The following is a 21,779-nucleotide window of genomic DNA, read 5'->3' on the forward strand; positions in this document are numbered from 1 at the left end:
CTGCACAGACTTGGGTGATAAAGTTCCACCTGAGAGTTGTGAATTCTCACAATGATAGAGCCTCAGGCTGGGCCAGGGCAGGCTCAGCTTGGCCAGCAGCAGCAATTTGCCCATGGCAAGGGAGCTCAGGCCTTGGCAGGGGCTGCCCAGGGAGCTTTGCAGTGCCCAGCCCTGCAGGTGTCCCCTGCAGGTGGCACTGAGTGCTCTGGGCTGGGGACAAGGTGCCCATGGGGCACAGCTGGCACTGCATGGGCTGGCAGGGCTGGGCCAGCCTCCATGATTCTATTCTATGATTCTCTGAGTCTGTGGACTTTAAGGTCCCTTCCAATCCAAACCATTCCACGATTCCATGGCTCTGTGTATGCCTTTTTTATGGTCAGATGTGGCCTTGTGCTTTGCACACTTCATGTGGTTAATTTGGAGAAATGCCCATACCCTGAGTGATGTCACAGCATAAATATTTGAACCAAACATAATTTCCTTTATTGATTTCCCTCCCACAAAAAGGTCTAATGGAGAATGAGGCTGTGCCTGCTTTCTTTGCTAAAAAAAGAATGAATAAATACCTCAATAAAATCTAAAATATTCTATAGCAGAGTGCTGGATATCCACGCTATTGTGCCAGGGATATCAGCGATTTCCATCAGTTAATTAGGGAGCAGAGCCCACAGGGATCACAGGGATCAGCCAGGGGTTATCAGTGAGAACAGTTATTCTTGTGGGCACAAAGGGGAGTTAAAGATTAACCAGAAAAGCAAATGAAGCTCCCAGAAATTGGCAGCTTTAAGGAGCAGCTCTGAGGGTCTGCAGAGGAGCTGACAAGGGAGGGAGGCCCAGCCTCGAGGTGGGATTCCTGCCTGATGCATCATCCCAGACAGGCCGGCTAAGCTGTGAGACCACCACCAGGTGGGTTTGCCACAGGCCTCCCTGGGGCTCCCAGGTAGGCACAAAGGTAAAGGCACACCAGAGAATCATGGAATCAGGAAGTGGTTTGGGTGGCAGGGGACCTGAAGGATCATCTCCTTCCACGCCTGCCATGGCAGGGACACCTCCCAGTGTCCCCAGTGCCCAGCCTGGCCTTGGGCACTGCCAGGGATGCAGGGGCAGCCCCAGCTGCTCTGGGCACCCTGTGCCAGGGCCTGCCCACCCTGCCAGGGAACAATTCCTCATTGCCAAGATCCCACCCAGCCCTGCCCTCTGGCACTGGCAGCCATTCCCTGGCTCCTGTCCCTCTGGGCTCTTGTAAATGGTTTCTCTCCATCTTGGAGGTCTTTTGCCACTGTAATGATTCTGTGATCCTTGGGGCAGGGAGATGGTGGCAGTTGTCCCTCAGACCTCCCCAAGGCACGTGGGTCCTGGTCCTGACTGAGCTTTGCTGAGGTTCCTCTGCAGAGGCCATGCAGGAGAGCAGCCTCTCACAGGGACTCAACTTCTGGGCTGTCTCCCTGCTCCAGGAAAAGGAGGAATGTGACAGAAGGAAGAAGAATGGAAGAAAAAACCTTTCCATGAAGGTCCTGACACGGCACCAAGAGCCTCTGGGTGCATCTGGCATGGGGCAACCTGTGTGACTCTGTGGAGATGGTTCCTCTCCTTGGTGACCTGGGGAGCCCCCAGTGCAGCCTGAGGCCACAGGGTGACGGGGGCAGCAGGGACTGGAGCATCCCTCATCCCCATCTGCATCCCACCTCCCTCCTCCTGCATCCCATCCACATCCCTCATCCCCATCTGCATCCCACCTCCCTCCTCCTGCATCCACATCTGCATCCCACCTCCCTCCTCCTGCATCCCCATCCACATCTGCATCCCCATCTGCATCCCACCTCCCTCCTCCTGCATCCCATCCACATCTGCATCCCCATCTGCATCCCACCTCCCTCCTCCTGCATCCCATCCACATCCCTCATCCCCATCTGCATCCCACCTCCCTCCTCCTGCATCCACACCCACCTCCTGCATTTGCATTTTCCACATCCCCCACCTGCCTCTTGCATCCTGCATCTGCCTCCTGTCCCTGGATTCTGCATCACATCCCATCTCCTGCCTCTACATCTGCCTCCCTCACCCTGCATCCACATCCCACATTCCACATCCCAAATCCCACATCCCACATCCCACATCCCACATCCCACATCCCACATCCCGCATCGCATCCCATATCCCGCATCCCACATCCCGCATCGCATCCCATATCCCGCATCCCACATTTCACATCCCGCATCCCACATTCCACATCCACATCCCACATATCACATCCCGCATCCCATATCCCACATCCCGCATCGCATCCCATATCCTGCATTTCACTTTTCACATCCCACATCCCACATCCCGCATTCCACATCTCACACCCCGCATCCCCCCTCCCCGATCCCCACGGCACCCCCTGAGCCGATCCCACCCCCGATCCCCGATCCCCACCCGCGCTCCCCGGGCCGGTCGGTCCCCGCTGGGGCCGCAGCCCCGGCAGAGGGAGGCATCGAGCCGCGCTCCGCCGCTGGCCCCGCGCTGGGCCGCTCCCGGCACAGGGCAGGGGGCTCTGCCCAGGGGACCCCGGCCCGCACCTGCCCTGCCAGGGACACACGGCACCCGCCTCTGGCCCTGCGGGTGTCCCTGGGCTTCCAGTTACCCTCGGGGCTCCCCAGTTACCCTCGGGGCTCCCCAGTTACTCTCCAGGCTCCCAGTTACCCTCCTGAGTACCAGACTGGAGATGCTGCCCCAGGAGCTCGGGCTGGCACTGCCCGTCCCAGCCTGGCCACGGGAAAACACACAGGAAAATCCACAGTTTTTGGGCACAGGGAAACCCACAGGAAAATCCACAGTTTTTGGGCACAGGGAAAAGCCACAGGAAAACCCACAGTTTACTCCTCCATGCCAGACTCAGGGGCTCTTTGGGAACCCAAGGGCTGCAAGCCAAGGTCTGGGCACAAGGAAAACCCACAGTGTCTCCCCCATGCCAGACCCAGGGGCTCTTTGGGGACCCAAGGGCTCTCCTTTGGGTTTGTCTCACTCCTTTTTGAGAGTGGGGAAGCCTCTGCCACCCACGGTGTGTCCCAAAGCTCCTTCCCACGGGATGGGGTCTGAGGACAGCTCTGAGCAGCAGGACAGGGGCTCTCACCTGTGGACAAGGCTCTGCCAGCGTCTCTGGGCAGAGATTGTCTCAGAAGTGGCACTTGGGGACATGGCATGGCAGTGCAGGGGGTTGGAATGAGATGGCCTTTAAGGTTCTTTCCAACCCAAACCTGTCTGTGATTCTGTGATTCCCAGTTTAAATCGGCCAGCTGAGGAGGCTGAACTGCAGCATCCCCTGGAAGCTCCAGCAGCCTCATTAGTGCCTGCTAATTGTGGAATGACTGCTGTTTCCAGCAGGCTGGCCACTGGTGAACACTCCAGGTGAAGCAGAGACAAAGCAGGGAGGACAGAACTGGTGTAATTTTAAAGAGAAACCACCTGGTTTCTGGCTACTGGCCGAGCCCAAAAGCCACGGTTCCATGAAAGTCCCTTGGCAAACCCGGGAGCTGCTGCAGTGTCAGCTCCTGTTTGGGAGCCCAGCCCAGGTGTGCAGGGTGGCCCTGCCCGCCCTCTCCTCCTGTGACCCCCACCCAGCCCCTCACACACACAGGGCCAAGCCTGGATGGCCAGGTGTTGGAATATTACCAATATGGCCAGATGGGATGTGCCTGAGCTTGTCTGGCCCTTGGTGCTCGACCAAACAGCGGCACTGTGGTGTTTCACCATACAGACACTTCTGGCTGGCTGGCTGTGTGGTGTTTCACCCCAGGGACACTTTTGGCTGGCTGGGTGTGTGGTGTTTCACCCCAGAGACATTTTTGGCTGGCTGGGTGTGTGGTGTTTCACCATACAGACACTTTTGGCTGGCTGGGTGTGTGGTGTTTCACCCCAGGGACACTTTTGGCTGGCTGGGTGCTGCAGCTGGGCACTTGGAGACAAGTGCAGGCATGCAAGAGCTCTGGTTTCCCTCTGCCAGAGAAACTTTAAGGAAAGGAGTTGGTTCTGATGGAGGGTTTGGATCCAGAGCTTTATTCAGGCCCACAGGCCTCTGAATCCAGCAAGAGCTCCAACAGAACTCCCCAAACCGTGTGGTTTGCTTGCCCTTTTACCTGGGGGAGAGGGAAGGAACACGGGGGACCACCAACCAGGTGTGTGGGGGGGAAGTCTCAGGGGACAAAGGACACCTGGATGGCCCAGTGTCCCCCCAAGGGTAGGGGGCATCCTTTGAACCCTGCCAATCACTCGAGGCCTTCTGGAATGCCAGGACTGACAGACAGCGCTCAGCTGGGGTCAGGGAGGGGAAAGGACAGGTGACTGACACACCTGGGGAAGGAATCTCCAGGGAGAACCCCTGAGGCAAACCATGACATCACACAGCAACAGCTGGGGACCATGGGCTGCCTGGGGCCTGCTGGCCAAAGGACGTCCCCGAGAACTGTGCCTGTGCCCAGAGCCACCAGAGCAGCAGTGCCCCGTGGGCATGGCCCCCAGCAGCCAGCCCTGCTGCTCCTCAGGCATGGCCCGGGCAGGACACGGCCCTCGCCCGCCTGGTCCCATCACTGTGGGCACTCTGCAGCCCAGGGCAGAGCAGGAGCCTGTCCAGAGCCATGCCCAGGCCTTGGGCCCCACTGTCCCTTTCCAGCTCCAGAGCTGGGGCTTTCCAGCCTCTGCTCCCTGTCGCTATATTACTTTTAAAATAAAACAACGTGGACATGCAGCTCTCTAAGGTAAAAAAGAGAGCGTTTAATTCCTGATTCTAACATTTATAGATTTTCAAAAGTGAACAGTGAATTGGAAGGTGACAGTGCCACCTCTCCAATGACACTGGACAAACCAACAGTCCATCAAATTTATTTCCCTCTATAAAAGAATGCAAAACAATGAGTTGTTTGCATAAAGTGCGTGAGAAAGTTCATTACAAGGATGTAAACATCAGGAGGTTCAGAAAAACTTAAACAGAACAAAGGGACAGCTCCCCTCCCAGCCATGCCTGCTGCCCTGCAGGGCTGACCTGGGCCTGCACTGAGCTGCTGGCTGTGACGTGGGGAAGGTTCTCCCACAACCATCCCCACATGACACAGAATGGAAGGAGGAGGAGAAGTCACCTTCAGGCCGCAGCACCTGACGGGGCCAGTGAGAGCAGCACAGCTACAGTGCAGTGTCCAGCCCGAGAGACAGGAGCGGCCAGAGGCCAGCCCTGAGTGCCCCAAACCTCTGCTGTGCCCCATCCCTGTCCCCCCCGGCCCCAGCTCTGCACAGCCCGTGCTGGATGCTGCAGGGAGCTGGGCAAGGGCCTTATCTCAGCCCCTTTTGTGCCGCACACCAGGGCTGGGGCCGGCAGGTGCAGCCTCAAATCACAGAGTTATTTACTAGGCTCCTAGCAGGGATGGACCAGCTGGGCACGGAGGAGGTTCCCCAGGGCACTGGGGCTGGGACAGTGCAGAACAAGGAGATTTAGGGCAGGGGTTTTTGGGACAGGGGTGCAGGTGCTTCCCACACCTGGAAGCTGCAAACCCTGGGGAGCAGCTGCCCCGTAGCTCCAGCCTCGTGCCTGGGACACCTCTGGAACTGAGTGGGGTAAAGTGAGCCTTGTAGGGTAGGGCAGCTCACCCCCAGCTCTGCTCTGCTCCCTCTGCCTCTCACCACTCCAGGATCCCACCCAGGTTTTACCTCTGAGGGTGGAGAAACAGCAGAGCTCAGCACCAAACCCTGCCTGGCAGAAAACCCACAGCCAAGGCATGGGCTTGGAGCAGCCAAAGCCCAGCACCTCTGCAGGAAATCCCAGGCACTGATGGGAGCAGCAGGGTCTCACGGCAGGTGGGGGGTCCCAGGAGAACAAACTGGGTCTGCCCCAGTCACTCCTGCTGGTCTTCCCTCCCTGCCTCAGTTTCCCTGCCTGGAAAAGCGGATTTGCTGCTGTTTGTGTCAACAAAAAATCGGTTGGTGCTTTTGCCTCATCCCGAGGGTCTGTGGGTCCTTTTGCATCCCCCAGAGGTCCGTGGTTCCCTGGGCATGAACCAGCAGAGGCTGCCCCAGGAAGTGCCTTTTCCTGTCTGCTAGGAATGTGGCAGCTTTTAAAATAAAACAACACGGACATGCAGCTCTCTGAGGTAAAAAAGAGAGTGTTTAATTCCTGATTCTAACATTTATAGATTTTCAAAAGTGAACAGTGGATTGGAAGGTGACAGGTGACTGCCCCAGGAAGTGCCTTTTCCTTTCTGCTAGGAATGTGGCAGCTTCCTGGGGCAGTGCTGGTGCCTCCAGACCCCCTCTCAGGGCCTGTTTGGAAGGGACTTGTGAAAAACACAAGCTGCTGTGGTCACAGGAGATCCTGGGTGAATGTTGTGCCTTTGAATTCATGGAGCTCAGCCTGGACAGCTGCATGCTTCCAAACACAGTCACTTTGTGCTGTGGGTCACCCTGAACCACACAGACCCAAAAGCTGCCCAGTCCCAGTGGAAAAGGCTGGGTTGGGAGCACAGCAGGGGCTTGGCTGGGGCACACCTGGCTACACCCCCACCCCAGGCTGGCTGGGCATCACTGTCCAGTCAGAACCTCCAGCCTGGACAGGGCTTGGAGCAGCCTGGGACAGTGGAAGGTGTCCCTGTCCATGGCAGGGGGGGAAGAAATGGATGGGCTTTAAGGTTCCTTCCAACCCAAACCAGTCTGGGATGCCATGATGCCATCCATGATTCTAATTAAAGAATTATAAACATTTTAAGGAATTCTATTCATTCTGAGGAAGACTTTATCTTGCTGTGTCCCTGGCTAGGAGCAGTACATGGGACAGCAAACATGGCCCTGTCCTGAAGGGCATCTGCCCCTGCCATGAGCATTTAATGGCATTTCTGGACAGCAGCCACTCTGCTTTGTGCCTCAGTTTCCCCAAGGGAGCCCTGCCTGTGGCCAGCACAGGGGGAGCAGGGGAGGAGGAGGACAAGGTGTGAAATTCCCTCTCTCAGGGAAACAGGGAAGTCTTCAGCAGCAGCTGGCACCTTCCACACCCCCTGCCCCCAGACCTGCAGCAGGGCAGCAGAAGGGGGATGGAGACGAGGGGCTGGGTCTCAGGACGTGTCCCACCATCCCTCTGGGAATGCAGAGCTCCTGAGCCTGCCATGGGCTCTGCCCCACAGACAGAGGAGGGTCCTGAGCCCCTCACTGACACAGCAGTCAGCAGCCCGTGCTGGGGAGTCCAGAGCTGCCCGCCTGGTTCTGCTAAGCAAAATAAAGAATCCATTTAAAAAGCTGTCTGTTTTCCCCTGGCTGCCCCTCTGGCTCAGCAGAAATGTTTTCTGCTGTGTCAGAGTCTGACTCAGCAGAAAGGGGACACTGCCCTGGGGCCAGGGGCTGCCTTATCACTGCCCACAAGGCTCCTGTTTGTGCCACCCCAGTTATCACCCCTGAGCACGGCCAAGCTGGGGCCAGCACCGTGACTCAGCACCCTGAGCCTCTGCAAACTCATCCCACCAGTCTGTCATGGCAGAGCCCATAAACATCCCATAAACTGCAGAGAACGGGCTCCAGTCCTGGGCATGGGGGTGAGACCCCTCAGCTTGATCCCAACTCTGACCCTGGCCCTGACCCTGGTCCTGACCCTGGTCCTGGTCCTGACCCTAGTCCTGATCTTGATCCTGGTCCTGATCCTGATCTTGGAACTGATCCTGGCCCTGGTCCCAATCCTGATCCTGATCCTGACCCTGCTCCTGATCCTGACCCTGGCCCTGATCCTGATCTTGGAACTGATCCTGGCCCTGGTCCCAATCCTGGTCCTGATCCTGACCCTGGCCCTGAGTCTGATCCTGACCCTGATCCTGATCCTGGCCCTGGCCCTGAGTCTGATCCTGATCCTGGAACTGATCCTGACCCTGGTCCCAGTCCTGGCCCGGGTCTCAGAGCTCCCCTTCTGCCTGGGTGTGTGAAGAGGAGCCTCAGACAGGAGCATGCCCGGGGTCTGTGGGCTCTGTGCCCTGAGCCCACCTCAGCTCAGCTGCTGTTTGGGGCTCCCTGGTTCTGCCCAGTGCTGGTGCAGGGCAGAGCTGAGCAGAGTGAGTGATGGAGCTCAGGCCAGCCCTGACTCACTCACAGCCCTCGGACCCCTGAGGTTCTGGGATGAGCCCCATGGTCCCTGTTGGGGCAGTGGGAGAGGCTCTGCCAGGGGCTGCCCCAGGGACCAGGTCCAGTGCCTCACCTGGAGCAGGGAGAGCTTCCCTCCAGCCCCCAAACAACCCCTCAGCCTCTGCAGGGGGACTTCCCCAGGTTCTACCCCATTTTCAGAGCCCCTTTTGGTACTTGAATAAGAACCTAGTGGCAGGTTGGGGTCAGATGTGGAGTCAGGGCAGGTCTGCCCTCCCCAAACCAGCCCCAACATGGAACAGTCTGGCTCTATCCATTGCCAGCTTTAAGGCAGTAAAGGCAGAACAAGACCCATAAAAAATGTCCTGACCCAGCTGGTGCCATGCCATGAGCAGGAGGAGAAAAGGCCTTGCCTGACCTGGAGCCATCCTTACACACAGAAAACCTTTTGTTAGCATGTGCCCCAGCCCTGTGAGGTCCAGGACAGCTCTCGTGGTTCCCAGACAACGCTGGGATTTTTGTGGGGGTGTGTGATGGAGGGAACCTTCTGCAAAGCAGTGAGAGGCAGAGCCAGCTGGGCCTGTGGCAGGTGCAGTGCTGGCACCACTGTGAGACCCTTCAGAGCTCACCTGGCCTGGCACAAAGGGTGCTGGAGCTGCTGAGGCAAAGCAAGGCCCTCACTCTGAGGGGTCTGGAGGTACCTGGCTGAGGATACCTGCTCTGCACCCCCTGCTGCCACCACAGCACAACCAGGCATGGTTCAGGTGCTTTTCCTGCAGCAGGGCTTGGCTCAGGCTGTCCATGGAGCTCCCCCAGGGGCCATGGGGGACAGGAGCTCTGGGAGGGGGAGAGCAGTGCCATGGCTGCAGGAGCAGAGGGAAGGGTCCTGAGGAGAGTCCTGTCCCATCCTCCTGGTTCATGTGAATCCTGAATGGGGGCACTGGGCAAAGATGGAGGAGACCCTGAACCCCTGTTCTGGAACAGCTCTCAGCTGCCCTGAGAGGAAAACATGATAGGAAAACTCAATGTACCCCATGGACAGGCGAGGAGAAGCTCCAGGCAGAGTTCAGAGCCCCTGGCAGGGCCTGAAGGGGCTCCAGGAGAGCTGCAGAGGGACTGGGGACAAGGCCTGCAGGGACAGCACCCAGGGAATGGCTGCCAGTGCCAGAGGGCAGGGCTGGATGGGATCTTGGCCATGAGGAATTGTTCCCTGGCAGGGTGGGCAGGCCCTGGCACAGGGTGCCCAGAGCAGCTGGGGCTGCCCCTGCATCCCTGGCAGTGCCCAAGGCCAGGCTGGGCACTGGGGACAGTGGGAGGTGTCCCTGCCATGGCAGGGGTGGCACTGGGTGGGCTCTGAGGTCCCTCCAGCCCAAAGCACTGCATGATTCCATAGCAGAACTGCATCCTGTGTGGATGGAGATCTGTCCATCCGTCTGTCCACCCCCGTGCTGACCCTGCCGGCCCCAAACAACCGGAGCCGCCTGGGCCGGGCTTATCTGGGGCTGCAGCCCGGGGCTATCGGGGCCGGCCCCGGGGAGGGGCTCTGGGCTGCCCGGGCCGATAGGGGGGAGCCCCGGGGGCTGGCCAGGGCGGGGGTCCCGGCTGATAGCCCGGGATGGGCCGGGATGGGCCGGGGCTGGGACAGCTCCATGGTGGGCACGGGGCTGGGGGGCACAGCTGGCAAAGCCGCCTGCCTCCCTCAGCCCTGCCTGCCCTCCCTGGCCAGCGTGGCCCTCCCTCAGTGTCCCCTCAGTGTCCCACTCAGGGTCCCCTCAGTGTCCCCTCAACATCCCTCAGTGTCCCCTCAGCATCCCTCAGCGTCCCCTCAATGCCCCCTCAGTGTCCCTCGCTTGGTGTCTCCCCTCAGTGTCCCCTCAGTGTCTCCTCAATGCCTCCTCAGTGTCCCTCCCTCAGTGTCCCCCTCAGTGCCCCCTCAATCTCCCCTCAGTGTCTCCCTCAGTGCCCCCTCAATCTCCCCTCAGTGTCCCCTCAGTGTCCCCTCTAGCCCAGGTCCCTCCTGTGCTGAGATGGAGCCCAGCCAGGGCCAGGGACAGAGCAAACCCTCCAGGAAAGCTCTGCCCTCAGCGAGCCTGTCCTGCAGGAGCCTGTCTGCAATGAAAATCCTGCTTTTGCCCCTTTCTGGGTGGTTTTGCTGAGTTCTTGTGCTGAGGGATAACTGGGAAGCAGATTCACTAAAATTTAGCTTTTCCCCAGCCATCCTGGCCCTTAGGCCTCACCCTGTGCCTCTCGCCCTGTCACCACCCTCTGGAGCAGCTCTGGACCTCGAGCCTGTGGCACTGGGGCTCCAGTGCCACATCCTGGTGGGTCCCTTTGCAGGGACACAGGGACAGGGATGGACAAACAAAGAGGGTTGGGACAGGTCTCTTGCTGTGCCCAGCAGGTTCCTGGGCATTTATGTTGCATCCAGCCCCAGCAGTGTCACCCAGGACCCACATTCCAGACACAGATTTCCTATAAAATTAAAGCAATACCATGAAAGGCTCCAAGTCAATCAAAACATATTTGTATGAGAAGTGAGGCACATGTTGGGATTCCTGGGGTGGTCCTCTGCAGGGCCCGAAGCTGGACACAATGATCTTTGTAGGTCCTTTGTCAGGAGGAATTTGCCCATGGAAAGGGTGCTCAGGCCTTGGCAGGGGCTGCCCAGGGAGCTTTGCAGTGCCCAGCCCTGCAGGTGTCCCCTGCAGGTGGCACTGAGTGCTCTGGGCTGGGGACAAGGTGCCCATGGGGCACAGCTGGAACTCCATGGGATTTTCCTGGGATATTGTCCCTTTCAGCTCAGGATATTCAATTTTTCTGTGATTACATGGCATGAAGATCAAGCTGGAGCAGTCAGAGCAAGGGGTGCTCCACACCTCTTGCAGTCAGACCTAAAAGGGTTAAATCTGGATCCTGAAATGAGAGGAGTTTTTTAGGGGCAGAGAGGAATTCATTTAACCTCCGCTGCATTTCCCCTGCTTGTTACAGCAGAGAAACAAACAGGAATGTCCTTGTGCTGAGAGCAGAGTCCCTCGGTGGGGATGGCACTACAATTCCAGCCTGCTCTACAATTCCAGCCTGCTGGGGGTCTCCACACCTCTGCTGCCTGTGGTGTCTCCCAGTATCCCTCTCCCTTCTATGGAGAAAACTGCATTTCCAGAAAGTCTTTTCCACCATGTTCAGGTAACAACCAGTCCCAGCCAGGGGGAGTTGTACAAGTTGTGGTGATTCAGACACACTCGTTCTGCATTTCCCTGCATTCATCACTGACCACATCCTGCATGGGCTTAGAGCACCTGCTCTGCCCCTTCCATAAAATCTGGGACCATCTGGCTTTGCTCTGCTTCTCTGTGCCAGGGCCTGCCCACCCTGCCAGGGAACAATTCCTCATTGCCAAGATCCCATCCAGTCCTGCCCTCTGGCACTGGCAGCCATTCCCTGGGTGCTGTCCCTGCAGGCCTTGTCCCCAGCCCCTCTCCAGTTTTCCAGGGGTTCCTGACATCCCCTGCTGCCCTGAGCTCCATTCTGTAGCCAGCCCTTCCTGGGTGCCTGCAGCAGCAGTGTGGTGGGAAATCACCTCTGCCCTCAAGCCAGCCCAGACTGTCCACAGCCAAATGGGCCAGTGGGACCTGTGGGGCAGGAGGGGCTGGAGCTGAGGTGTAAATTTACAGAGTGGCTGCAAAAGGCCACTGCCATGTCAGACAGTCCCCAGGCACAGGGACAAGACCCTAATACGATTAAGAGGCTGATTCACCTGCTGTTATTCCTTTGCTGTTGTGCCCATCTGAAGGGATTTAGAGGTTAGAGAGCTGCTGTGGGGATAAAACCAACCATTAGAGGGATCAGTACAGGGGAGCGGCATGGAGTGGGCCTGTCTGAATGGAAATTACTTCTGCCTCTCTTCCTCCTGTTTCCTCTGCCTTCCTCCTTCCCCCTCAGCTCTTTATGGCCATCATTACTCATCCATGAAAAGTCATCTTGCTCCCACACCAGTAAAACCCAGTAAAACCACCAGTAAACAGTAAAAACACCAGTAAAACCAGGCCCTGATGGGTCACAGCGTGGGTCCAGGCTTGCAGGCTTCTCACCACAAGCCATATCTCTGCCTGTTTCAACTGGCTCCAAAAACCCAGCATTTATTAACCACATTTTAAAAATACTATTAATGCTGCAGTCAACACTCCCCTCCAGCCTGTTTTTGATGTTGTGCTGTGTGTCCCAGCTCACCCTCCTGCTGCCCCTCCCTGAGCATTCCCCTGCTGCTGGTTCAGATGCAGCAGAGAAGCATCATTATCTTTTCCCTTTTCAAGCTTGGCCTTGCAGAGCTGAAATGAATCTCCTATCAGAGGCGAGGCGAGTGCATTGCTAAGATCAGCCCCAGATGCAGCCTGGGTTTAATTTCAATGGCAGGCAATTCAGGCTGCAGAGAGGTAATAAATGCAGAGGCCACTGAGGCCATTTATTGTCATCCCCAGCTGGGTGAGCAGTTGCTGCCTCGGAATGGGAATGCCTGCCTGGGAATTCAGGGCTGCTCTACTCCATCACACTCCTTGTAGCTCTGTAGGGTGAATTTGTCACCTTCTGGAGTGCCCAGATCTGCTGAGAAGCAGGGGTGTGCCGTGTGTCTGCTCTGCAGGTGAGGAGCCCAGGCAGCACCAGGCCCTGCTGATACTTTTATCTGCCCCACACAGCCCCACTGCCCGGGCTATCAGAGCCTGCCTGGGGCTGCTGGAAGCGCCTCTCCCACGGCCCAGGAGTGGAAAAAATTAATAATGTCTCATAGAACCCTGTGGTGAGAAGTTAAATGTGCCTGCAGATGTTAATGCCCCAAGGGGATCACGGTGATGGGCTCGTGCCACTGTGTCTCCAGTGAGATCACACAATGCCTGACTGGTGCAGCTTGGGAGGGACCTTAAACCTCACCAGGGCCACCTCTGCCATGGCAGGGACACCTCCCACTGTCCCAGGTGCTCCCAGTCCCAGTGTCCAGCCTGGCCTTGGGCACTGCCAGGGATGCAGGGGCAGCCCCAGCTGCTCTGGTCACCCTGTGCCCACCCTGCCAGGGAACAATTCCTCATTGCCAAGATCCCATCCAGCCCTGCCCTCTGGCAGTGGGAAGCCATTCTCCCTTGTCCTATTTCTGCCTCCCCATGTAAGAAGTCCCCCTCCAGCCTTCCCAGATCAATGGACCAGTATCAGTCTGTAACTGGAAGATTTCAGAGGTCTGGATGAGATTTCCTAAACATCCCAGAGTCAGACCCAAAGCCACGGATTCAAAGAATCCTGGAATGGTTTGGGTTGGATAATCAGCCAGTTCCAGCTCCCTGCACTGGGCAGGGACACATTCTCCCAGAGTAGGCTGTTCCAAGCCCCATCCAGCCTGGCCTGGAACAATTCCATGTCCATGGTTGTGTCTGGATGCCTGACAGCTCAAGCATCCTGGCTTTGCCTTTCTGAGTACAGAGGCACAGCTTCACTGGAGGCCTGGAAACCAGGAAAACACCTGTGCAGGTGTCAGCCAGAGTCAGCCAAAAGCATGTAGGCAGAGCTTGCCCTCGTGGAAATGGATGCTGCTGCTGGGGCTGTGACAGGGCAGGGTCCTGCTGTCCTTGTGCAAGGCCTTTCACTCCCAGCAGGGAGAGACCCCTGAAGGGCTCACACTGCACACTCGTGGGCAGAGCAGAGGGGCCTGTTCACAGCTGCAGCCCAGCCTGGCATCCCACACAGCTATTCCTGGAAACCTAGAGCTGGGAGGGCTTTTCCAGCAACAGGGATCCTGGGACTCTGTCCCTTTCAGCTCAGGATAGTCCATGTTTCTATGATTCCATGGCATGAAGGTCAAGCTGGAGCAGTCAGAGCACGGTGACCTCTGCTTCAGCAACACCTGCAAGTGTCCAAGGCCAGACAGGGCTTGGAGCAGCCTGGGATAGTGGAGGGTGCCCTGTCCAAGGCAGGGGAGAGAACAAGAAGTGCTTTAAAGAGATTTAAATAGCTTTAAAGTGCTTTCCAATGCAGAGAATTCTGTGATTCCGAAGCACCTCTCGGAGGGGTCTGTGCCTGTTCAGGGATGGGCGGAATGTCCATGCCTGTGGTGAACAGCAGCCAGGGCTGAGGGAGACAGAGATAAGAGGGTCCTGTGTCCTGGCCTGGTCTGTTAAGGGATTCACAGGCTTTCCTCAGTGACCACACCTCAGGGCAGAGTGACCACTGCATGGGGACCCCCGGTGGGGACCCCAGCCCGTCCCAGCCAATGGCCCCGCTGCAGGGGCCGGCCAGGGGCTGGCCCAGGCCATAAAACCCGGCCCCGGCTCGGGGCTCAGCTCAGCTCAGTGTCCTCCTGCAGCCACCATGGTGCACTGGTCAGCCGAGGAGAAGCAGCTCATCACCAGCGTGTGGGCCAAGGTCAACGTGGAGGAATGCGGCGCCGAGGCCCTGGCCAGGTGGGTGCAGCTGCGCGAGGGCCCTGCGCTGCAGGGAGGCCCTGAGTCAGGCAGCTTCACCTGCCCGTGTCTCTCCCCAGGCTGCTGATCGTCTACCCCTGGACCCAGAGGTTCTTCTCTGACTTCGGGAACCTGTCCAGCCCCACGGCCATCATCGGCAACCCCAAGGTGCGTGCCCATGGCAAGAAGGTGCTGACCTCCTTCGGGGAGGCCATCAAGAACCTGGACAACCTCAAGGGCACCTACTCCAAGCTGTCGGAGCTGCACTGCGACAAGCTGCACGTGGACCCCGAGAACTTCAGGGTGAGCTGTGCTTGGAGCTTTGCCCTCTGTCCCTCCTTCCTCAGAGCACCTCAGTGCCTGGGGGGTTTCCAACAGGCATCACTAGCTTGTGTTTTAGTTACCAAACAGGACCTGGCTGATTGGAGTGGGAGCTGGGGGACAGGGGAAGGCTGGGAATTCCATAGTGCAGGGTAATACTGGGCTCTGGCCTGCAAGGACAAATGTGGTGACACACATAGGAGGATTCTCTAAAAGCCTGGGGGCTCGTGCAGGCATGGCTGGAGAAGAGGAGCAGGATGTCGGCCTCTGCTCCAGCTCCTGTTTAAGCCTGGCTCTGGGGTGTAGAAGGTGGGCCTTGCACTGACCCTCAGCTGAAGTAGGTGTGAGGTTTCACAGCAGAAAAAGGCAGAAAAATGTCTAGTGGCTGGAAAACGTGTGAGGAAGCAGAGCTGGAGCAGGTGGGCACCCATGCCCACAGCCAGCACAGGGCTCTTGTCCTGCAGCTGGCAGAGCTTCCCTGGGCCACGGCCCCGCACCCACGGGGGAGCTGAGCTCCCTGGGCCCGGGTGCTGTGCAGGGCCAGGGGTGCCCAGCACTCTGCTGACCTGATTTCCCTCTTGCCTTCCCCTTGCAGCTCCTGGGTGACATCCTGGTCATCGTCCTGGCCGCCCACTTCACCAAGGACTTCACCCCTGCCTGCCAGGCCACGTGGCAGAAGCTGGTGGGGCTGGTGGCCCATGCCCTGGCCCGCAAGTACCACTGAGGCCTCGGGAGGCACCTGTGTCTGTAATGGGCAATAAAAACCTCATTTTCTGGATTTCTTTGTGTTCTGTGTCTCTGTGTCTGCCTGTGGGCCCTGGGCCTCTCCTCCTGGGATATCTGAAAGGATATAAATTCATAGAGATTCACTGATTAGGCAGGAATTTACCCCTCCATAGTTTCCTACTGATGTATTAAGTTGATTAAAAGCATTTTCTGCATCAGTGATGGTGCAGGATTGGTGCATCTTGGTCAGAGTTTGATATTTGAAATGTGTAAGATCCCAAGAGAAGGGGATGAGGGCAGCTCTCACACAGGATGGGTTAGAGACTTTTTTTACTCATTTTGGCTTAATGAAGCACATCTTTTCAGTGGAATTGAAAGATTGTTTGTAGGCATCTCAGTTTCAGCAATGTTTTTTCAGGAACAGCCTAAAAAGCAACAAGGAGAGACATGTTGGTGTCTCAGAATGAGGAAATACATGTTTTGCATGTTTTAGGAATAAATATTCAGCCTTTCTCCTGATCTAGCAGGGATATGCATTCACCCCTCCGTCCTGCACAGCCAGGCAGGCAAGGTCCAGCCCTGTCAGCAGCACCGAGGGGCTGGAGGAAAAGAATTAGGAAAAAAGCCCAAAATTCGAATCCAGCTTCCCTGCAGCACAGCTTCTTTCACCAGTAAAGGGCATTTCAGCAGGATGGCAGGAGGTGAGACCATTCCCCACGAGCTGTTCAGTTCAGAGCTGTGGAACTTTCCAGCACTCAGCGCTGGGTGGTGGGTGCACAGCAGCACCCTGGCCTGGGGGTGCCCAGGCTGGGTCAGCACCCAGGGCAGGGGCCAGGGACCTCAGCAGGGACCTTCCACCCCAATGAATGATCTCATTGTGACCATTCTGCTGCTCCTCTCCTCTGGACATGTCCCAGTGGTGCTGTGGAGCACATCCTGCTCTCTGACCAGTGCCTGGGCAGTCCTGTTGTCCAGGGCTAGGGACGGTGACAAGGGGGTGATGCCTGGGTCACAGAGCCAGAGTGTCCCCCTCTCCCAGTGACAGCTGTCCCTCTCTGCTGTGACAGAGCAAAGTCACAGCTACCGCCAGCCCCCCTGACCCAAAAACAGGTCAGGAGAGTACAGGAGAGCCCTGCATGCAGGATGCCCTGGATCCCTGGCAGTGCCCAAGGCCAGGCTGGACACTGGGGCTGGGAGCACCTGGGACAGTGGGAGGTGTCCCTGCCATGGCACTGGTGGCACTGGGTGGGCTGTGAGGTCCCTCCCAATGCAAACCTTCTGGGATTTTAAAAGAGGAACAAAGACACCCTCAGGACCTGCTGGATAAGACACAAGGCCCTGCACTCCCTGGAGGAGCGTGGAGGCTGGCCTGGCTCCAGAACAGAGCTTGGGCACAGATGCCACTGCTGCTGATAAGGGCTCTGTAAAGCTTGGCAGGCACATTGCTGCAATCAGGGACCAAGGAACTCTGCTTGGGGCAGGAGGGCCCTCACTGGAGCTGCCTGTGGCCCTCGTTGGGATGGTTTGTCTCCAAAGGGAAGGTTCTTGTCCAGGGAAGGGGGCAAGTGTGTGGCCAAGACCTGGTCCAGTAGAAGGTTCCCTGCCTGTGGCAGGGGGGGTGGAATGAGAGAATGATATCTCCTGAAGATCCCTTCCAACCTTAACCATTCCATGATCCTGTGATTCCAGGAGTTCAGAGATCTTCCATCCACACCAAAGGGAACAGCCCTGGAAGGATGCTGGAGGGAAGGGTCCTGAGCATAGTGAAATCCATCCCAGGCAGAGAGCAGGGCCTGCTTTTCTGTCTGGGAACCAGCTGGCAATAGCTGTCAGGTGCTGCTGGGCTTGCACTGGGGAAAGGAGATGTCCCTTTGACTCTGCAGACTCAAAAAGAGCTACAGAAATTGCCCCTGCTCAGCACATGGAGATGAACATTTCCCCTCCCAGCCTGTGTCCCAGAGAACTCCCTGAGCTCCCAAATCTCCCAGGCAGGCTGCTGCCTGCTGCCCCCAAGGCAGAAAGCAGGGGATTTTCAATCATAATGAAAATTAACTCTAATAAAATTGAACGGAGCATCAGGGTGAGCCCAAGGCTGGCACTCCGGGCTGTGCTTGCCTTGGTTTTTGCCAGGTCTCTGCAGGACTGCTGAGAGCTGGTGCAGTCCTGACCAGGCTCACCCACCCTGCCACCCTGGCAGGCACCTGGGGGCTGTGTCTGCCTCACTGGGACCGGTGACTCAGCCCCCCATTGCCTCATGGTGCACGGTGCTTGGACCAGTGGCACTGCTACAAACAGCCCCTGGGCCAGCCCAGCACAGCACACTTCCTTCGGATTTTTCCATGCTCCATAATCCTCAAATTTAGAAGCCCTTGGAATTCTTTCTCAGGGAGTTTAAACTCATGTTTTTAGCTGGTGAGTGCCCTGAGGCTCTGGGTGCCCCGGGAAGCTGTGGCTGCCCTGGCAGTGCCCAAGGCCGGGCTGGAGCAGCCTGGGGCAGTGGAAGGTGTCCCTGCCATGGCAGGGGTGGCACTCCAGGGCTTTAAGGAGCCTCCCAGCCCAGAGTGGTGTGGGATTCATGATTCCATGTGCAAAGCACCATGAAGGATCACTTGGCAGGAGGGGATGATGCTCCCCAGCAGGGATGCAGCCCGGAGCCCCCAGCGGGCCGGCAGCTCCCCCTGTGCTCGGGGCTGAGGTGATGCTTGTCCCCACTCAGACAGAGGGGGACAGGGCCTCTCTCCCCCTTGGACAGCTGCCAAAGCCACTATCTCCCCTCGTGCAGCCCCGCTCCCTCCCCGGCCCCAAGCAGTGCCTCCGTGCACTGAGATTAGGCTGAGCCGTGTATAAAAATCCCCGGGGCAGCCTCGGCAGCCACATCCTCGGCATTGCTCAGGGAAGCTCGGGGAACCTCCTGCCAACACCATGGTGAACTGGACAGCTGAGGAGAAGCAGCTCATCACCTGCCTCTGGGCCAAGGTCAACGTCGCTGAGTGCGGCGGCGAGGCCCTGGCCAGGTAAGTGCAGCTCCAGACCTGCCCCTGCTCCTGCAGGGAATCACTCCTGGAATCACTCCTGCCCCTGCACTGCAGGGAAACACTCCCATCACTGGAACATCAACGTCTCTGTGTCTGTCTGTCTGTCCCTCCACCTCTCTCCAGGCTGCTGATCGTCTACCCCTGGACCCAGAGGTTCTTTGCCTCCTTTGGGAACCTGTCCAGCCCCACTGCTGTCTGTGGCAACCCCATGGTCCGTGCCCATGGCAAGAAGGTGCTGACCTCCTTCGGGGAGGCCATCAAGAGCCTGGACAGCATCAAGAAATGCTTTGCTCCACTGAGCAAACTGCACTGCGACAAGCTGCACGTGGACCCCGAGAACTTCAGGGTGAGCCACACTCAGCTCCAGCCTCGGCCGGGCAGAGGGGCTGAGCTCAGGAGGGGCTTCAGGGGCCTCAGAGGGGTCTGACAGTCCCTGAGACCTTGAGAGAAACCCTGGGGCTGCCCAAGAGCCTGTGGAGGGTAGGGGCAGTGGAGGGGAAAGGAGAGTCATATCTGGGGGGAGCAGAGAGGAGCTCTGGGGCTGGGATCTGTGAGGGGAGGCAGCCAGGCAGGCGAGGTGAGAGGGCAGAAATGCACAGACCAGTGTGCCCTGGTCAGAGGAAACATCCTGGAGCAGCCAGAGGGAAGGAGCTGAGACAGGGTTTAGAGGGAAGAGCTGGGCTTGGCTGTGAGGGAGTGGTTAAACCAGAAGGGAAAACCACAGCCACTCTGGCAGGAGGGTTCTGAGCCCAGGGACAGCCAGGGTGCAAGGGATGGGAATGGAAGGGCCGAAGCCAGTAGAAGCTGAGGGAGGACCCTGCAGAGCAGGCACAGGAAGATGCTGGGGGAGGCTCCAGCACACCCAGGGGTCCCTCTTGGCCAGACCCTGAGCTGTGCTGGGAGCCCAGTGCATGGATGGGGCCAGGACAATCTGCTCCTTGCTGTGCTGTGAGCTGCCCAGAGAGCAGAGGGCATGCTGGGGAGGGCTCTGGGGGCAGCAGCACTGACAGATCCTGCTGGGGAGGGCTCTGGGGACAGCACCACTGACAGATCCTGCTGGGGAGGGCTCTGGGGACAGCAGCACTGACAGATCCTGCTGGGGAGGGCTCTGGGGGCAGCAGCACTGACAGATCCTGCTGGGGAGGGCTCTGGGGACAGCAGCACTGACAGATCCTGCTCCTGTGGGGAGGGCTCTGGGGACAGCAGCACTGACAGATCCTGCTCCTGTGGGGAGGGCTCTGGGGACAGCAGCACTGACAGATCCTGCTCCTGTGGGGAGGGCTCTGGGGGCAGCAGCACTGACAGCTCCTGCTCCCTCCCCACAGCTCCTGGGTGACACCCTCATCGTGGTCCTGGCCTCCCACTTCGGCAAGGACTTCACCCCCGAGTGCCAGGCTGCCTGGCAGAAGCTGGTGCGTGTGGTGGCCCACGCCCTGGCCCACGAGTACCACTGAGCCTCCTGGGAGCCTCCCTGCCTGGAGACACTCCTGGGGAATCTCCTCGGGTCCTGCTGGGCTCTAACCACCCAATAAACACCAGCTACTCCAGCCAACAGGAGATGTCTGGTTCTTTGTGGGAATGGGGAGGGAGGGACAGGGGCTGGGGAAGCAAATGTTCACAAACAGGGGATAACTGAGCCATGATCTCCTTCAGGCAAGTGAAACTTGTCTCAGATGGAGATCCCAGGGGGGTGTTCAGGACAAAACCCGAAAAAACAGGAACAAACAGGAACAGTCTGGCACTTTTTGGACACATCAGGTGGCATTGCTTGGTTTAATGTTTGAAAACTTTCACAGAGTGAGTGGAGTAGAAAATGTGCAGTGGGAGAAGTGACAGGGAGATTGGGGCCATGGCGTGTAACTTCCTGCATGTGGGGTTTTGTTGGCTTGGGGTTTTTAAAACCCCCAAGATTCTTAGGTTAACAAAGGCAGAAGGTAACAGACACAACCCTCAACACTTGGTTAGATGGGACTTGGAAAAAGCCTGGGACAGTGGAAGGTGTCACCCCATGGCAGGGGATGGGACTGGATGAGATTTTGGGTCCCTTCCAGCCCAGCCCAGTCTGGGTTCTGTGATTCCATGAAACACCAGTGCTGCTTGCAGAGGAAGCAGTGTCACCCCCAGCCTGGCCAGGGTCCTTTGGCCCAGCCCCTCCTGCAGTGAGCAGGAACAAACACAAACGCTCTGCTCCAAGGTCACCCAGACCCCAGCAGGGCATTCCCGTGCCCCATGAGCTCCATGCCTGCCCCCTGCACCCCTCCCACCTTCAGCTGGGCACAGGAGCAGAAGAGCAGAGAGCCAGCTGCCTCTCCCAGCTCTCAGGCCTCCACTGATCCTCAGGCTGCTGAACCCCTGGGCCAGGCGCTGTCAGGTTGCACATCTGTGCAGATGCTTTTTCTTCCTGGAAAGGAAGATGTTTATCTGTGCAGATGTTTTTTCTTCCTGGAAAGGGTGCTCAGGCCTTGGCAGGGGCTGCCCAGGGAGCTTTGCAGTGCCCAGCCCTGCAGGTGTCCCCTGCAGGTGGCACTGAGTGCTATGGGCTGGGGACAAGGTGCCCATGGGGCACAGCTGGCACTGCATGGGCTGGCAGGGCTGGGCCAGCCCCAGGGATCCCGGGATTCTGTGGGATCCCAGTAATCCCAGTGTTCCCACCTCTCCTCACGCCCTGTGAGCCAACTGGGAGCTGGTTTGCCCTGGGTTATAACATCTCCTTCCAGCCCTGCCTGACCTTTCCCAAGAGGTTCTTGGAGACAGGAGCTCCCTCTTGGCTGCGAGGCCTTGCCATGGTTTTAGCAGTGTCATCCTGAAGTTAATCAAACTCCTAAAGAGCTGATGGGAAAGCAAAGGGAGAGGCCAAAGCCTGACCGGTCCTGCAGGAAAAGGAAAAGGAGAACCTCCTGCATTCAGAGGGAGAACCCAGGAGCCCCAGGTTGGCGTCTCCTGCCTCAGGGGCTGGCACACCCAAGGGGCGCCAGGGCTGGCACCTTCCCCAGAGGGGAGCTGCAGCAGAACGCGCACGGGGCCGTGCTGGGGCTCTGTGGGGAGATAATGGCCCCTCGAGCAGGGCTGGAAATCAGGGACGGCGAGGGCGGCGGGCCAGCCAGGCCCGGGGTGCTCCGGGCACCTTGCCTGGGCCCCACCCTGCGCTGGGCGATGCTGGGTCCCCTCCCCGTGC

General features: G+C 58.1%; 2 protein-coding genes and 1 long non-coding RNA gene across 12 annotated transcripts; 2 read left to right on the forward strand and 1 right to left on the reverse strand.

Moving 5' to 3' along the window:
• The first annotated feature begins 5,872 nt into the window (after positions 1-5,872).
• Positions 5,873-15,621, forward strand: LOC129117633 (hemoglobin subunit rho). 10 transcript variants are annotated; one of them, XM_054628400.2, is made up of 6 exons: positions 7,485-7,547; positions 10,297-10,403; positions 11,071-11,265; positions 14,426-14,522; positions 14,603-14,825; positions 15,439-15,621. In XM_054628400.2, the coding sequence occupies exons 3-6, from the start codon at positions 11,124-11,126 to the stop codon at positions 15,565-15,567; spliced, it is 591 nt and encodes a 196-aa protein (XP_054484375.2). In that variant the 5' UTR covers positions 7,485-7,547; positions 10,297-10,403; positions 11,071-11,123; the 3' UTR covers positions 15,568-15,621. The 10 variants fall into 10 exon arrangements, with proteins under 10 accessions (XP_054484372.2, XP_054484382.2, XP_054484380.2 ...); XM_054628403.2 differs by lacking the exon at positions 10,297-10,403 and having other exon boundaries at positions 7,471-7,547; XM_054628404.2 differs by lacking the exon at positions 10,297-10,403 and having other exon boundaries at positions 7,499-7,547; positions 11,074-11,265.
• Positions 15,622-15,882: 261 nt separating this feature from the next.
• On the reverse strand, positions 15,883-21,122 carry LOC129117636 (uncharacterized). Its single transcript, XR_008533866.2, has 2 exons — positions 20,869-21,122; positions 15,883-15,994 (listed from the first exon to the last, which is right to left on the reverse strand). It is a non-coding gene; the product is annotated as an uncharacterized LOC129117636 (long non-coding RNA).
• Positions 18,240-20,156, forward strand: LOC129117635 (hemoglobin subunit beta-like). Its single transcript, XM_054628409.2, has 3 exons — positions 18,240-18,583; positions 18,728-18,950; positions 19,930-20,156. The coding sequence occupies exons 1-3, from the start codon at positions 18,492-18,494 to the stop codon at positions 20,056-20,058; spliced, it is 444 nt and encodes a 147-aa protein (XP_054484384.1). The 5' UTR covers positions 18,240-18,491; the 3' UTR covers positions 20,059-20,156.
• Positions 21,123-21,779: the final 657 nt, after the last annotated feature.

The sequence above is a fragment of the Agelaius phoeniceus genome, chromosome 2, assembly GCF_051311805.1.
Source record: "Agelaius phoeniceus isolate bAgePho1 chromosome 2, bAgePho1.hap1, whole genome shotgun sequence".
Taxonomy (NCBI): domain Eukaryota; kingdom Metazoa; phylum Chordata; class Aves; order Passeriformes; family Icteridae; genus Agelaius; species Agelaius phoeniceus.

What these genes read in the sequence shown, in the direction of transcription:
- LOC129117633 (XM_054628403.2), top strand. Translation starts at nt 11,124, where the DNA reads ATGGCACTACAATTCCAGCCTGCTCTACAATTCCAGCCTGCTGGGGGT. An exon ending in GTCTTTTCCACCATGTTCAG is followed by an intron (nt 11,266 to 14,425) that starts GTAACAACCAGT and finishes GTCCTCCTGCAG; the next exon opens with CCACCATGGTGCACTGGTCA. An exon ending in TGGACCCCGAGAACTTCAGG is followed by an intron (nt 14,826 to 15,438) that starts GTGAGCTGTGCT and finishes TTCCCCTTGCAG; the next exon opens with CTCCTGGGTGACATCCTGGT.
- LOC129117635 (XM_054628409.2), top strand. Translation starts at nt 18,492, where the DNA reads ATGGTGAACTGGACAGCTGAGGAGAAGCAGCTCATCACCTGCCTCTGG. An exon ending in GGCGGCGAGGCCCTGGCCAG is followed by an intron (nt 18,584 to 18,727) that starts GTAAGTGCAGCT and finishes ACCTCTCTCCAG; the next exon opens with GCTGCTGATCGTCTACCCCT. An exon ending in TGGACCCCGAGAACTTCAGG is followed by an intron (nt 18,951 to 19,929) that starts GTGAGCCACACT and finishes CCCTCCCCACAG; the next exon opens with CTCCTGGGTGACACCCTCAT.